Source organism: Nematostella vectensis, chromosome 13 (genome assembly GCF_932526225.1).
Source record: "Nematostella vectensis chromosome 13, jaNemVect1.1, whole genome shotgun sequence".
Lineage (NCBI taxonomy): Eukaryota > Metazoa > Cnidaria > Anthozoa > Actiniaria > Edwardsiidae > Nematostella > Nematostella vectensis.
Window position 1 is genome coordinate 1,923,225 of NC_064046.1, and position 15,503 is coordinate 1,938,727.

General features: G+C 38.9%; 2 protein-coding genes across 3 annotated transcripts; both read left to right on the forward strand.

Moving 5' to 3' along the window:
- The first annotated feature begins 39 nt into the window (after positions 1 to 39).
- Positions 40 to 7,489, forward strand: LOC5508149 (neuropeptide Y receptor type 2). 2 transcript variants are annotated; one of them, XM_001628699.3, is made up of 4 exons: positions 40 to 197; positions 4,746 to 5,480; positions 6,354 to 6,493; positions 7,126 to 7,489. In XM_001628699.3, the coding sequence occupies exons 2-4, from the start codon at positions 4,848 to 4,850 to the stop codon at positions 7,304 to 7,306; spliced, it is 954 nt and encodes a 317-aa protein (XP_001628749.3). In that variant the 5' UTR covers positions 40 to 197; positions 4,746 to 4,847; the 3' UTR covers positions 7,307 to 7,489. The 2 variants fall into 2 exon arrangements, with proteins under 2 accessions (XP_001628749.3, XP_032232856.2); XM_032376965.2 differs by having other exon boundaries at positions 4,746 to 5,471.
- A 1,984-nt stretch (positions 7,490 to 9,473) lies between these two features.
- LOC5508155 (ras-related protein Rab-2) lies at positions 9,474 to 15,422 on the forward strand. The gene is made up of 8 exons (XM_001628700.3): positions 9,474 to 9,626; positions 9,795 to 9,866; positions 10,043 to 10,110; positions 11,408 to 11,583; positions 12,752 to 12,788; positions 13,532 to 13,606; positions 13,717 to 13,785; positions 14,637 to 15,422. Exons 1-8 carry the CDS (start codon positions 9,581 to 9,583, stop codon positions 14,730 to 14,732), a joined length of 639 nt encoding a protein of 212 aa, XP_001628750.1. The 5' UTR covers positions 9,474 to 9,580; the 3' UTR covers positions 14,733 to 15,422.
- The last annotated feature ends 81 nt before the right edge of the window (positions 15,423 to 15,503 follow it).

Consider the following 15,503-nt stretch of genomic DNA (forward strand, 5'->3'; position numbering starts at 1 on the left):
TCAACAAATGACATCTACTCGAGCATGCGCAGACAAGCGCCGGTAAAGAGGGGTTGATTAATTTCCAATCTCTTTTCATATTTTCCGGAGTGCATTTACATTTATTTCATTCTACGATCAACGCAGCATCGAAAAGACCACGTTCCAGACGATAAAAGATTTCCAAAAGCTGTCGTCCAGAAATTGTTGAAAACAAGGTAAGAAATGATGACAGAACAACTCATACTTTAAAATGAATTTTCGCCTACAAGCACCTGCCAAAGATTGCATTTCGAGAAAAATAGAGCAGCGAGCAAGATGAAGGCAAAAGATTACGCAATCTAGACGTTTACTTGCCACTGGTAGATAAGCTATTAAACGTTGTACCTTTTAAAATAAGATTAATTGTGCACAAGTCATCTGTAACATTAGAATAAATATTAACATGTTTTTCTAAAAGAAAAACCGTCGCGAGTGATTGAAAGATACTATTTTTAAAACGATGTTTTTACGAAGTCGCTAAGGAACACGGAAAATAAAAAGGACTGCAAGAAAAGAGAAAGACCTTAAGGCAAAACGCGCTAGCATTATTGCAAAGTGACGGTTGTGTTATCGCCCCATTCAGTCATATATTAGCAATGTTTTCTCATTGATTAGAATACAAGCTGTAGATTAAGGAAAAAATTATGGAAGAAATAAAAGAATTATCGACCACCTGCCTGAACTGGCGACTTGATTGGGAAACTGTGAAAAAAAATATTTTTGATTTTTTATCATTCAGCGAGCTATTTCCAAATAAACCTCTTTGAATGTTTGGAAATGGATTACAACAAATAGTTATCAGTCAAACATCATGTTTGTATGTTAACAAATAGTGACAAACGTCACAGTTTTTATTTTCGATCAAAAAATGCACTATGCGTGAGGTAACAACTAAAAATTATATAAAAACTCAGGGAGCTGGCAAAATAGAAAGGTGGCAATAAAATGAACCCACACTTTGATGTTCCACCAGGGGAAATTGGTCGAGTTTGCATATCTTATTGGTGAATTAAGGGCCGCTTCTACATAGAACCTGATTGGCGGTTTGAACAATGTTGCGAAAACGATGCTGTTGAACTTGGGGTAGGCTATAATACCGGGGTGGGGGGGTGGGGGGGGTGGCAGAATGCGCGGTAGATGGGGTTTGAACGGGGGGGGGGGTAAAGAGGCATATCAGTCAATCTTGTTTTAAAAACTGTCGTTTTTCTAGCTCGCTCGGCCATTTCCTTATTAGGCATTACATACCATATTTGGGAGTCCGCTTCAATCATTCTTTCCGGCTTTTTTATCGCTCTAGAGCTTGTAAGTCGAGAATTTCCACGTAAACTTGCAGGAATTCGTGTTTACTTCGATTTTGCTGGCAGCCATCTTGGAAGTGGAATATTACAGATCTCCCACGCGCTCGCCCCAGGCTCTTTTACACTATTTAGAAAAACGACAGCCATTGATTGATATGTGGGAGAGGTCCCTCTTAGCCTAACCCTCGGCCCCATTTACGGGCGCGCCATGTATCCGTCTACATCACGACAACCGATTGACACCGGAACGGAGGATACGCCGATGCAATCACAAAGCCCATCGGAAAAAAACTTCTTTGGAAACATGAGCTGCGCTTAGCTCAAATCGAGCTTGAAGCTGCAAAATGAAGCGACAGGGTTCCTGCAGCTGGAAGAATGCGCTGGATTGAGAAAACAAAACGTTCATTATAAGTCGCACTCGTGAGAAGTAATATAATACTTTTTGAAATATGAGTGCTATCCCGGAAATAAGAAAAGAGATATAGAAATTCCCTTTTTACCGACACTTGTATGCGTACAAACCTCATAAACAGTTTAATTTCTATTTTTTTGTAAAGGCATCTCGTCATAATGAAGGTTTTAGTTAATAGGCGAAACAGGAATATAAATAGGTTTTCGGATCGGCCAATTGAAATATAAAATGGCGTCAGATTATGGATTTCGGCAAAAAATTGTACTAAAAAATATATAGACAACGGATTACTAAACCCAATAACAATGTCCGCAAATTGCACCGATTGTAAATTTAGGTATAAATAGAGGGTGAAACTTTCCCGAAGAATGTATAGATTCAATTGCAGTAGCAATTTCCAGCACCACTTTCTGCTAAAATTTCAAAAGATTTCCCCGAGGTAGCTTACCCCCTAACAGTGCATATGTGAGACCATTCTAGAATACCAGTTTGCGATAAAAAGCTTGCGATGGCATAATAATTGCATGTAAAGTTTGTTACCCGATCGTTTCTAGTGCTAAAGTAGTCTTACCTCTTTTGGTATAGTCTGGTTAGGCTAGGTTTAAAAAGTTTAATGCACAATCTTGCCTGTCGCGAAAACTTACCGAAAATTTACGCGGAGCGGTGATGTGAGAACCCCTACCTAAAGCCGCATTGTCGCCAGTTTACTTCCGGTCGATTACGTAAAAATATCCGATGATTTTAAACGGAAAACGCGAAAAATATTTCAAAATATTGAAAGCAGTTTGTCTATTCGAAGTTTCTTTGAGGATGTGATTGATAATTTAGAGCGGATGGCATGTTAAATATCCCGGATTCTAATAGATTCTTTTGTTTATAGTCGAGGTTTCCGTCGGACCTCCGGAAGTAAACTGCCTGACAATGCGGCTTTAACCCCAACACCCATGCCCCTCCCGCCCATTAGGAATACTGTGTAGCGGTGTATTCTTTTAATTCAAAACTTATTCTGTAATATTTCTTCTTTAAAAAAGAATAAACTGAAAGGAGAGAATAGAAACTAAAATTTCATTTCAGCGGCATTACTAAAAAGAGGAACCGGCGGAACCGCCGGAACCAGTATATTTTGCCTAGTTATAGGGGTAGGGATGTCATACTAGGATCACCATTTATTTCCTTTCTAATCTGATCAAAAAAACATTCCGTTTTGTGCATGGTACGTTACAGTACGCCCAGTGGTCCTAAAGCTATTAAGCCAATTGAACTATCAATCGCCGCTATTATCGCCTTTACCTGTTGACAGAACCTGTTACTGATCAACGTCGGTAGTGGCAATATAAAGGAAAGTATTAAGACAAACCACCAGTCACGTTTGGACAGAGAGAGAGAAAAAACCCCGGATTCGGATTTCTGTAGAGATTAGAACGAAAATAAATCGTAATCCTAGTACATCCCTACCCCTATACCTGACGCTCACTCCTTAACTTGAATAACTGTAACTAGTAAGGCGATGTTATCTAAAGTTTTGATTGACAACGGCAACCTTGGCTAGGCTATAATTGCATAATATTTCCAGATATCCTAAATGTGTGGGGCCAGATCTTAAACATTGAATTGCTTTGAAATCTTCAAAGTATTTCAAAGTACTTTAAAATCACTTACAATTGTTTCAGATTGGATTTTGATTGTATTCATTCAGCACATGTACATATAAAGAAGTGGGTAATTTATTACACCTTTTGCTTTTCGTTAACGAGAAATACGCATTCATTTTAGCCAAAATTACAAACATTTACGCCAATGTACTGTCATTTAAGCGAAAGTAAAATCATTCGAACTAAAAGGAAATACATTAACGAACTTTACATAATTGAGTGCACACAATTGCATTTTCTTCACATTCATTTACACTATTCGACAACCAGGAATGAAAAATCCATTTTCATTTGGGCGTTGGTACATAACAATAGCACAAATAAAATATCAATAATACGAGAACTCGCAATCAATACAGTGAAAGAAATATTCATTAACATTTTTATTACAGCAAGTGCAAACAATAGTATTTTGTGAAAGTCATTTGCATGCTTCTTATAAACGTTAGCGCCTCCGTACAAACAATAAGCCCTTTATGACAAACAATATCCTAAAATAATTCTTCAATTACTTTTCGTTTTTTTTGTGCCCTTATAATGCACATACAGTCAAAATAAATGATACTAGCGCTAAAAAATTGATATCCGATCATTTCGCCGTTTTACCCCGAGCCCAAATACAGAAACAAAAATGTTGCCGCCCTACAGTCCGTTTCTTAACCCTGGAAGCGCTTCAACGAAACATCAACACCATCACACTGCCAAAATGTGCCGAATGGTATAGGTTCATGCAAACCTATCTACCACGCTGCCTCAACGGCGAAATGATCGAAAATCGGAAACGCTAAACCAACGAAGGCTAAAACTACGAACGCTTGCATGTGTTACCTCTAACGAGTCGCGCTTCTGAAACAAGGGTTTTTTTGTTACTAATCCAATGGATTATCCGATCAAATGGATACAAACTGCATATGACAGAATGTCAAATATGCGTGAAATAACTTTGCACATCTGCGCTTAGTGATGTTGTCTTAGCATTTCACAACGGAATGTTTTTTTTTTTGTTCAGATTAGAATGGAAATAAATGGTGATCCTAGCATGACATCCCTACCCCTATAACTAAGCGAAATATACTGGTTCCGCCGGTTCCGCTGGTTCCGCCGTATTTCAATGTATTATTTTTATAGCAAAACACGCGTTTGTGGGTCCCTTTTAAGTTTCTTGTTGTGTTTGTACATTGCTATATCGTTATACGCGGGTTCAAAATAATGGCAAAATCTCCCCCCCCCTCTCCCTTAGCAAAAAAAAAATGATCCTTTCACTCTGTGGAGCCTCTGGGCACAGTTTGACGCGCACAACAAATTACTCTGACAAGTACGTGACCATAAACTCATTTGCATGTTTAACTTTCACCTCTCCAGGGGAACGTCTTTCAAAACAGTCGTCTCCTGTTGTAATTCTAGCGGATTGTCTGCGCAAGAGCCTAAACGGAAACCAAGGAGAAAACCAGTCTACTTTTCGAGATGGCCGGCACAGACACTGAGGAAGTTTACCAACAGTACTACCAGACCACCGCGCTCGTGATCCCTCTTTACGTTATTACGATTGTGGTCGGTGTAATAGGCAATGGTATCGTCATACGGCAGTACTTCATAGACAAATCCATCCATCGGATCTTCAACTTTATTATCACACACCTCGCCGTGGCGGACATGATTATCTGTGCCTTGTTTACCCCTCTACTTCTCGTGTACCGTAGCCACGCGTCCGCCATGTTGGTAGCCTACTCGCCTCTGTGCGAATTTGCCTTGTTCTCCTCCATGCTCGCCATCTCAATGCAATACTTTCTTTTCCCACTTCTCGCCTTCCATCGCAAGGACGTCATGCTGAATCCGCGGGAACCCAAGCTCTTGTTCAAGAAAGCCAAGAACTTCGTGTACGGGTTCTGGGCTACCTGTGTTGCTGTGTCCGCGGGTCTTGTTGGGATGGCCTGGTACATATTTCTCCACAGGGAGACCGGAGAGCCCAAGTTCTACCGATGTCTTCTGATCAACACCGGGATTGATGCGTTCACGCTGTACTTCTTGATTTACTCGGCGGCCCAGTATGGCATGTCCATCATGATCACAGTCTACTTTTACTATAAGGTTTGGCAGGTATAACATTGACGTTTTCGTACTGTTTCAATTTTATAATTTTGTCATCAGTTAGCGTCTTGCCAGGGGGGCGCAAGGTTCGTACAACCTCCCTCTCCCATAGCTGTAGCAGACCTCGAATTATTTGGTGTAGCACCATACAGAAAATAATGTGAGGCACAGCCACGCCCCTACAGGTTATTTCCTATAATTTTTTAAACTATTGGGGGGCACATGCCCCCAGTGCCCCACCCCCTGCTACGGCCCTGTCTCCTGAGCTCTCCCGAGCGCACACTTATTAATAATTAATAATTAATAATTATAAATTTTTGCAAGATATGCGTTCCGGGGGACCTTCCTTCATTTAGAAACCCGTAAAGTCTATAGCCTGCATAAAGTCTCTCTAGTTTGCAGTTTGATAGAGATTATGGGTTGTTGAGATTCCTGTGGCGCGTGGGAAAAGATTAGGAGGCTGGGTTGAGCTCGGCTCCGAGATCTACTCGCTATCTTCTCCGTGTTTTCGCGCAACTAATACCGGTTTTTCCAGCTCGGCTAACTAAGCTTGGCTTTTCTGTTTTTTACGCAACGATATGAACTGAATTATGTACATCGATCGACTTTTTCCATCCAAATTTGGGAAATGTCTCAACAATTGTCAGTTTGTCAAAGATTGTAGCGCCTGTTGAGCAGGCTATGTAGTCTATCGTAACGCCTTGGCCAATATTATGAGGACATCCTATCTTGCCCCAGAACTGTCGTGAATAACCACGCAAACTATTCGTGTTTGCCATTAATAAAAAGATTTAAGATCATCGAGGTCTCATGAGCTTCCCCCCTCTTGTAAAGGCTATGGAAACAAGGCTGATGCCCCGGGGTGTCTATTGTATATTTCAGGGTCTGAACACAAAGACCACGGGACTGAACGCGTCTGCCGAGGAGCGACACATCACCAAGCTGTGCTTCTGGCTCGCCATCGTCTACACTTGTTGCTGGACGCCTTTCCTTGTGGTGCAGGTCTCTGGGATATTTGGAAGGCAAGAGACTGTTTAATTGAGCAAGATATATATTTATATACCAAGAGATTATAATACGTAAGACACGTAGCTATGGGCGGGAGAGAGCATAGCCACTGTCTCTTGAATTGTCACCAAGATTTAGTCTTTGAGGGGCAAAAGGCCCTTTCAAAGCATTTGAAAATGTCTGATACATTTACTGTAATCTTGGCTGCTAGGGAGGGGGGAGGGGAGCGTTATATTTTCTTGGTTCTTTAACGGTAATTTTCAGTGCGCGAAATGATGTGTAAAACTATAATATCAAGCAGAAAAAGCGCGCGAAGAGAAATGAAGTGCAAAACCTTATGCGCCAAATCATACGCGTTTACAGAACCCAGGCGGCAGGTGCTTTTAAGCAACCTTGTCCCTATAATACTATGCAAGATCCCCGCCTTCTAATATTTTCACCTTGGGTGACAAAGGCTCCAAGTTTACTTAATCACTACAACGAACCAAAAGGCAGCAGAAAACTAAGCGAATTTCCACGCGATTTCTTTTTCTAGTGCAGTCTTTACAGGCGCCTTGTAGGGGGGGGGGGGGGGGGGGAGGGTGTTAGCTTAACAACTTGCTTGTTTAAAAAATGTTATTACTAAAACGCTTTCCTGTCGTGACAGGTACTCTGAGATCTACTTCAACATGCACGCATGCTCGTCTGCGGTCGGAGTGATCGGGTCAGCGATCAATCCCATGATCTACGTGTTTATGGATCCGTACTACAAGCGCGCCTTTCTCAAGTTCCTCGGCGCATGCTCAGACAACTGCAAAGTGGATGCCGCTATACCACATAGCAGCTAGAAACTTCCCAGTGCCAAACACAGAGTTCTTAATATAAAGACATTGAACGCTTTACTCGACACAAAAGCTAAAAATTGCTTAAGAAAACTTTACAAATGTAGAATATATTATGTAGAGGATTAGTTTGACAAAGCAAACTCAATTCAATCGTGTTATATGTGTCAAAACGCACCCACCCAAAAAGAAATGGTTCAGTATAAGCAGAATTGGTGACGCCAATGCTTCATTTTCCATTACTTTTGACTTTAAAAACGCTAGAAAAGGTAGAGAGGCGTTGAGACGCAAATATGTATTTATATATGTAGGACCCTTAACTTTTCTTATCATAAGTAGCTAGTCTCACTCTACGATACTTAGCTTGTCTGGTTATGTACTAAGGTACGTTGCACGTGCAATCTCTTTGAATTGGGTACTAGGCCCTTACGCATCAAAGTCCTTCAGACCCCTGTCATTCATTGCCCTTGCTGAGCTCAAGCGTATTGCGTGACAGAGGTTAGGCTCTGCGTAGGGAACTATGGGTACGCACTGTCACGCACTGCCCTTGCTGAGCTCAGGCGTATTGCGTGACAGAGGTTAGACTCTGCGTAGGGAACTATGGGTACGCACTGTCACGCACTACCCTTGCTGAGCTCAGGCGTATTGCGTAACAGAGGTTAGGCTCTGCGTATGGAACTATGAGTACGCACTGTCACGCACTGCCCTTGCTGAGCTCAGGCGTATTGCGTGACAGAGGTTAGACTCTGCGTAGGGAACTATGGGTACGCACTGTCACGCACTAAAAATCTGAAACAATTTTTAAAATCTTAAATCCGTTAAAATTCAGAGACGGCAATACCACAAAATATTGGCGAATTGTTTTCTATTGCAATGCTGCCCACAATAAAACGAAGAATAATTAAAAATCGAGAATTGTATGCGAAAAAAAGAAAATATCGTTTTGTTGTAGGTTTCAAAAACAGCGCGCGCTCATGAGAATGTCGCCATTCTTGATTGCGAATGCAGCGCGTGCGCACAATGCAAACACAATTCAAAGACTAAAAAATATCTGCTAAATTTAGCAGATTTGTTTCCTGAAGTTAAATAATCATTTGACTAACAGGTTGAGATATAAATATGACGGTTAAAGTTGTAACCACATAACGTTCTTCAGCAATAACTAAGAAGACATGAAGACGGGAACCGGTTTAGCGCGCGCATATGTTTTCTCATGGTTGACATCTCGATCTACGTCACAAATGACTGGACCCGGGCCTTTCAGTTCACGGCCTTTTTTCCGAAGGTTGAACAAAATACCTCAATATTACAGATTTGAGTTATTCGCGCGAACGCGTGTTTTATAGGGTCCATAAGAACCACATATCATTTGGAAGATGAAAATATAAAGAATTGACAAAGTCTATCAGCTCTGAAAGGTTATATGGACTTTAATAGACCGAGCGATGGGTTAGTAGGGGATGCGAAGGATTCCCATGTTTTTTTTTTCTCTTATGTTGTTATGTCCATGTCGTCATGTCGGGTTTATGTCAAAATTCCGAACAATTCACACTTGAACATACGAAGATAAGAGTGCGCGCGCCCATGTCGTTATGTCGCTATGTAACTATTGTGCACTAGGCATTACTATGCGCTTTACTTGCCGGCGTGCGTACTCCGAACCTCAGACTGAGAGGTCTGTTGAAAGCATCATTTTACTTGTTTTGTTATGTTTTTGTTATTTTCTAAACCCGTTAAAAATGAATGACTGGGAGCAACCTAAGATTCCCCGTGCGAGACAACACGACATAGAAAAATATCTCAGTTTATTTCGAATAGTTTGACGCATTACACTCATTTTTTTTTCTTGTAACATAATTATTACCTTTTCCTGTCTCAAAAAATAATAGAAAGGTGACTCAAAATGAATGCGAGAAAAACTTTTCAGTACACACTATTGACTGATGCCATGGTTAAATGAAGGAAATATTCCCGTAAAAATTAAAAATTGTAGGGAGAAAAAGGGAGAATACCGTAAGATACGAGACAAATAAGACATTTTTCTCCTCTTTAAACCAATACTTGCATTGGCATTAGAAACATTGTTGTTTGGAAAAAGACAACAGGTGTTGTTATACTAGTAAGGGGTTTTGTTCCCCCATTGCATGCCGGATGTCAACGTGGCTAAAATGTGACGTATACTGCGCAAGCGTAGTAGAGCCCTCATGAATAAGTTAGCGCATGACATCATAAACACACGGGCAAGAAAGGAACGGAAGAACGGATCAAACAACCACGAAAATGTCCTACGCGTATCTTTTTAAATATATTATAATCGGAGATACAGGTCAGTACACCTAATGAAGCGTTTAGTTGACTTTTTATTAATCGTTTTCGATTCCCTTTCAAGTAAAAAATGCCTCAGAATTTAGCGTTTTTCCACTAGACGCCATTTTGAGACGAAAGATCATTTGTTCGTGAAGGATGGATTTTTATCTTATTCTCTCCAATTTAGGTGTAGGGAAATCATGCCTTTTACTCCAGTTCACAGACAAGCGGTTTCAGCCCGTCCATGATTTAACTATAGGTGAGTTATGGTACAATTGAGGGCTGAGAAAATGAGGAATTTATTAAAGAGGTTTTGTGATTAAGGTGGACGTTTTCGTGATAGAAATGCATAACATCTTTTATAATGAATCATAGCACTTTTTCGAAGTAAACTCGTTTATTTTGTTAAGAATTTATTTTTAAATTTTTCTACAGGCGTAGAATTCGGTGCCCGAATGATCACTATAGACGGCAAGCAAATCAAGTTACAAATATGGGATACGGTAGGTCTGAAATTCCATCATCTCGGGCGCACTTCAAACATGAATGAATAGACCTTATTAGCATTTTCTCTTTATACATCCCCTCGGTCGTTTCTCTATTTGACTCCTAGTATTTCACGACCAAATTGTAGTACTGGCAGCATTTGCAAGATGCTTGGTTGAAGACGCTATGTTTATCTGTTAGAAAATTACCATGAACCAGTCAAAACTTAAAAGTAAAATTAGAAAATTAGATTTTACTTCCTTCAAAATTCACAATGGATCAAAGTTCAAGCAAGCTCTATTTTGACCTCACGCGTTCATTCATCAAGACATATGATTTTGACAGTTCCAAGATATATTTTTTATGGAAATATCACCCTCAAAATAGTTTTTTTCCTCAATATTCTGTCTTGAAAAGGGCCGGATTTCAATTACAAATCACGTATTTCCATTTCATGTCTTTCTCCAAATTTCGATTTACCCTTGCCAAAAATTCTATTGTTTATTTTTAGTAAAGCAAAGACTGAAGTAATGATTTGTAAAATTGTAAAAGTCCTGCACACTTTTTATAAATTTATTTCTAAAATGAGAACCTGTATGAGGAATGAACCTCAAACTAAAAAGAATATGATTTATTCCCATTTGCATTGAAGATAACACTGCTGCGATCAGGTGTTCCTGTGTTTGAATAATCATGCTTTAAATGATTTTTGGCAATTAAATATTGGTCAATTTGAAATACCCCTCGTTAGATAAAAACAGGGCTTGTTCTAAATTTCTTGAATGGTGTCTGCGATTCTCTTGTTTTGTTCAGTGTCTTATTATATCACAAAGAACATATTTTACAGCTGGGTTTAATGTGTATATAAACAGCAAGGGAAATAAAAAAAAAGTATTTAGTGAAGAACAATAACCTCTGTATTCAAATCCTGTAGATTGTTTATTTGATTTGAAATATCCTGATCCTTCAACTGAAATATTATTCAGACACCCAATATTACCCATTTTCACCCAATCACGTTTTTGAACGCCCTAAAAAGTGCAAAATGCTATTTCTTTAAACCTTTCAATTTGTTTACCAGGGTGCATTTTATAGAAAATCAAATTTTGACAGAAGTTTTGGCAGTATGAAATAGTTTGAATGGTGGTCATCCCTTCTTTCTTATGGTTTGTCTAACCCTTGAAATTTGATATCATTTTCTGCTTTTTTTCCTTATGGTTAAATTTACAAAGAAAAGACACAGAGCCAGAATTTGGTTAGGAAATAGTGTGCACAGTTTTTTTTTTTAATGGCTTATTACTATCTATACTGTAGGCTGGCCAGGAGTCTTTCCGTTCCATCACCCGGTCGTACTATCGCGGTGCTGCAGGCGCTCTACTTGTCTATGACATCACCAGAAGAGATACATTCAATCACCTCACAACCTGGCTGGAAGATGCACGCCAACACTCGAGCTCAAACATGGTTATTATGCTTATTGGAAACAAAAGGTTAGCTTGTTGAGAAACAATTTCCAAATTTCCACTGTTTGAAGACAAAAGTATCAATGAGTGCTTGATAAAGATATGACAGACACTGATGTGTGTAGTGTAGAGACAGCGATAGATGAATAGCCTAGTTTATTTAAATAGATTGCAGAGGTTTCCTTTGGTTTATGAGGGGTTTGCTTAGTACAGCCAAACATGCTTAATGAATTTAAGGGTACAAAGTTTTCTAGCAAAAGGTTACCTATACAGGGCCTCTTACAGGATGCGGAAAAAAATTCAAATTTCACAGAAATTTTGGGACAAAAGTTGCGGACGATAACCAAAATTTAGTGTAAAAAATGGCGAATTTCGCTGATTTTTTTGGGGGGGGTGGGGTGTGGTGGGTGTGTTTTTTGGGGGAGGGGTGGGGTAAATTAAGCGTCAACATCTGGCCGTTTTTTTATTTACTTATAATACACCAATAATATCGAGATTCCATCGCTTTTTAATCAATCTATACGGTCTACAATAAAGTCTATATTACAATATCGTAAAAATTTTTCGATATTACCGCAAAAATGAAGAGTTAGCTATTAATTACCACAGAACAGCATATCTATTTCACGCATCTACAAATGTCGGACTTACAAATTGACAGCAACCAGATATGAAAATGACTTTTTCCTCATTTATTAGCATTTTCAACTAAAACAATTATCAGTATATAATTGACATGAAGGATATTCCAACTTCGGTTGGATTGAATATTCCCGCGAAAAATAATAAGGAAATGATAATTGCGACAGAAGAAGTGAGGCTAGAACCCAGTCTACATCAGCTCATACTTGTAATGCCTGATAGTTTTTGCAGCTTACGAATTGCTAACATGTGAAATCACTATATAAGTATAAAAACAACTGCTTTTTGCCCATTTCTGTGCGTTTTGAACTCAAAATAATCACCAATATAATGAAAGATACTTTGCAAGGTAAATTCAGGCTTCTTTTTTCACGTAATTTTGAGGAAAATTGGCAAAAGTTGCAGAAAATGTTCCATGTTGCGGATCCCCATCTCTGCATCCTGTCAGAGTCCCTGCCTATACTTATGGTTAAATTAACTTTTTCATAATTATAGTTTATACTTTCTTGATGTGTATTTATTTTTTATTTTTATTATTTACCCTTGTTTTTAGTGACTTGGAAGCAAGAAGAGATGTGAAGAAGGAAGAGGTGATTAACAATATCCTCAAACTTTTATTGGGTGGCCATAAAATTTCCTTGTGTCCAAAGTTTCCCATGTTTTAGTCTCTTATTGTTGCAGCTAAGATATCTAAATCTATATCATATCTGAAATATCAACTGTCTGAAATAGTTAACTGTTAAATATAAATGGGCATCAAAAATCTTGTACCAAGAAGTTTTAAAATCTGCTGCAATAATTTGGTGTGTTTAAAAACAAGCCAGTAATCCTGGAGGTGTTGTGCTCCCATTCCCAATATTCCATCTGTTTCAAAGGACCCTGTTTCTGAATCACTTCCCATTTCAATTTCAGCCCTATAGACATTCCTGTAGAATTGTCCAAACTTATATAAAACATTTTCTTCTTGACTGCAAAAGCCAATTGTTGGCATCTTGATTTATCAAGATTGCTTCAGTGTATTTGCACTATTACCAGACTTGCGCTTATCTTTTCAGTCTCAATGCAATATTTAATATTTATTTTGCCAGCTGGCTGGCTAGGGAATTGACCCAAGTAAATATAGCTGCAACTGGAAGTATTTTAAGTGTTCATTAGGCCTAACTTAACCAGCTGTTCCCTTTTAAGCTTTTAGTGCTTAGGGATAACCCTGATAGTGATAAGAATAATCCCATATACCCCTGATCTTGCAGTGTAATAAATATGATTTCCCTTTTAAGAAGACAGTCATTTATCTTTGCTCATTGTATTATATGTATATGTACATTATCTCTAGGGTGAGGCATTCGCAAGGGAACATGGACTCATCTTCATGGAGACATCAGCAAAGACTGCAGCAAATGTAGAAGAGGTAAAAGGCCATTGGTGAACTCTTCCTTTAGATAGAAGCTCAAGAATTATACATACATATGCCTTCAGTAGGCTTAGAGGGGTAGCTGATGTATTAATTTCTTTCATCAGGCATTCATCAACACAGCGAAGGAAATTTATCAGAAAATTCAAGAGGGTGTTTTTGACATTAACAATGAGGTAAGGTTAGGGTTGACTTGCAGTCAGTTATATTTTTATTAAAAGTTTTGAGGTAACATGGTAAGAAAGGAAAAAGTGTGTGTGTTTTTGGTGGTCAAGAAATTAGCAATAGGGTGATTAAGATCCACGACACCAGCAAGAGGACGCCGCCTCGCACATGTTCGATTGCGAGTGCACACTTTTCTTGCTGGCGTTGTGTCCTGTTCAGGACTGCATTTCATGCTTTTTCACGTCCACTTCAGGACGGGACGCCAGCAAAAATTAGCGTGCGCGCTCAATCGAGCGTGCGTGTGCATCGAACGCGCGCGAGGCGGCGTCGTGGATCTAAATCACCCTATTACCTGTCCATGTCTACCTCCTATACCTATATATCATGTATCTAAATTGTAATGCTTTTTTATTATTTCTGGATGATAAGATAATTTAATATATAACTATATTTTTGACAGAGCAAAAAATAGGCAAGTTTTCCCAAAATAAGGTCTGGTTAACTTCGGTAAGCTTGAATTTTTGCATAGAGGTTCCTTATGGTATGTAGAACAATATATCAAAAAGTATTTTTTTAATGGGTTCGTATTCGAGATACAAGGCTTGAAGTGCAATTTTCAAATGTTCAAAGTATGAATTCTCATTTTTAGGGAGAAATCGGGCTCTGATCAGAAATTAAGCCAACTTTGCTCGCTAATATCTAAATTTCTTTAAAATTTGGAATTAAGCTTTTCGTCAGAGGAACTCCTTGTATGCGGAATCTTGAGCTTATATATTAAGAATTTGAAAATTTCATGCCATTTTTTTCCCTCTGTCTATATTTTTATAAATGTGTGTCTTAAAATCATGTCTGTGTTCTTTAGGCCAACGGGATCAAACTGGGACCTCAGCACTCGCCGTCCAACCCGTCCATGCCACCCCGTGGCGGCCGAACCGACGATGGTGGTGGCTGCTGTTAATGAACAAAATTCTCTCCATTTAACCACACATTGCCAAACGTTGCTTTCTGAAGCAAGCATTCAAAGAAGTATTTAGCAAGAGGATGGGAAACTTGAGGACTTATGGGAACTTTTATCCTTCCTACCATCATTCCTCTATGGCCCTCTGGAGTAAATTGGTATAAACTTTAAATGTTTCGATCATGACATTCGAAGTCAGATACAGATATGTTTGTTAGATCCGTTATTGTACATTATAATCAACCAGTAAGAAAACAATGTGAAATAGTGAATTTAAAAAAATAGTTTTGCTTCTGTTTTTTTTTTGGCACTCAAAATGATGTAAAATTGTATGACCACAAAAGGCAGGACTTAATCAAGTCACAGGTTCTAAATGTTTAAGTTGGACCTATCCAGTGCTCATATCCCTGACCTGTTCAGAGTAGTATTGATGGGTAGTAGTTTAGCATAGACATTTGGGTAATAAACACTCAGAGTTCCCCTTTTTTTAAAGAAGCATGTGTGAAATTGAAGAAGGAATGAAAAATCATATCTCTAATACCTTAACGTTATTTTTTTCCTGGGTAGTAAATATTGTGGCATATTTTTCCGGTAAGATTCTAACAATTTTTTAATTGCTACACATTGTAGCATTATGAATGTTTTGTCTGCAATGAATTCTGCAATGAATAAAGAGACAGTGCTGGCAAATGCTTTATGAATGTCATGAAGACAATCTTCCTCCTTTCTCTTCTCTCACTCACCTCTCCCATCAGTCGCCTTGTGCTGCCT

Bases quoted from the DNA above. Each gene is read 5' to 3' on its own strand.
- LOC5508149 (XM_001628699.3), top strand. From the start codon at position 4,848: ATGGCCGGCACAGACACTGAGGAAGTTTACCAACAGTACTACCAGACC. The intron at 5,481-6,353 runs GTATAACATTGA...TGTATATTTCAG, and splicing joins TTTACTATAAGGTTTGGCAG to GGTCTGAACACAAAGACCAC. The intron at 6,494-7,125 runs GCAAGAGACTGT...CTGTCGTGACAG, and splicing joins GTCTCTGGGATATTTGGAAG to GTACTCTGAGATCTACTTCA.
- LOC5508155 (XM_001628700.3), top strand. From the start codon at position 9,581: ATGTCCTACGCGTATCTTTTTAAATATATTATAATCGGAGATACAG. The intron at 9,627-9,794 runs GTCAGTACACCT...TCTCCAATTTAG, and splicing joins TATTATAATCGGAGATACAG to GTGTAGGGAAATCATGCCTT. The intron at 13,786-14,636 runs GTAAGGTTAGGG...TGTGTTCTTTAG, and splicing joins TTTTTGACATTAACAATGAG to GCCAACGGGATCAAACTGGG.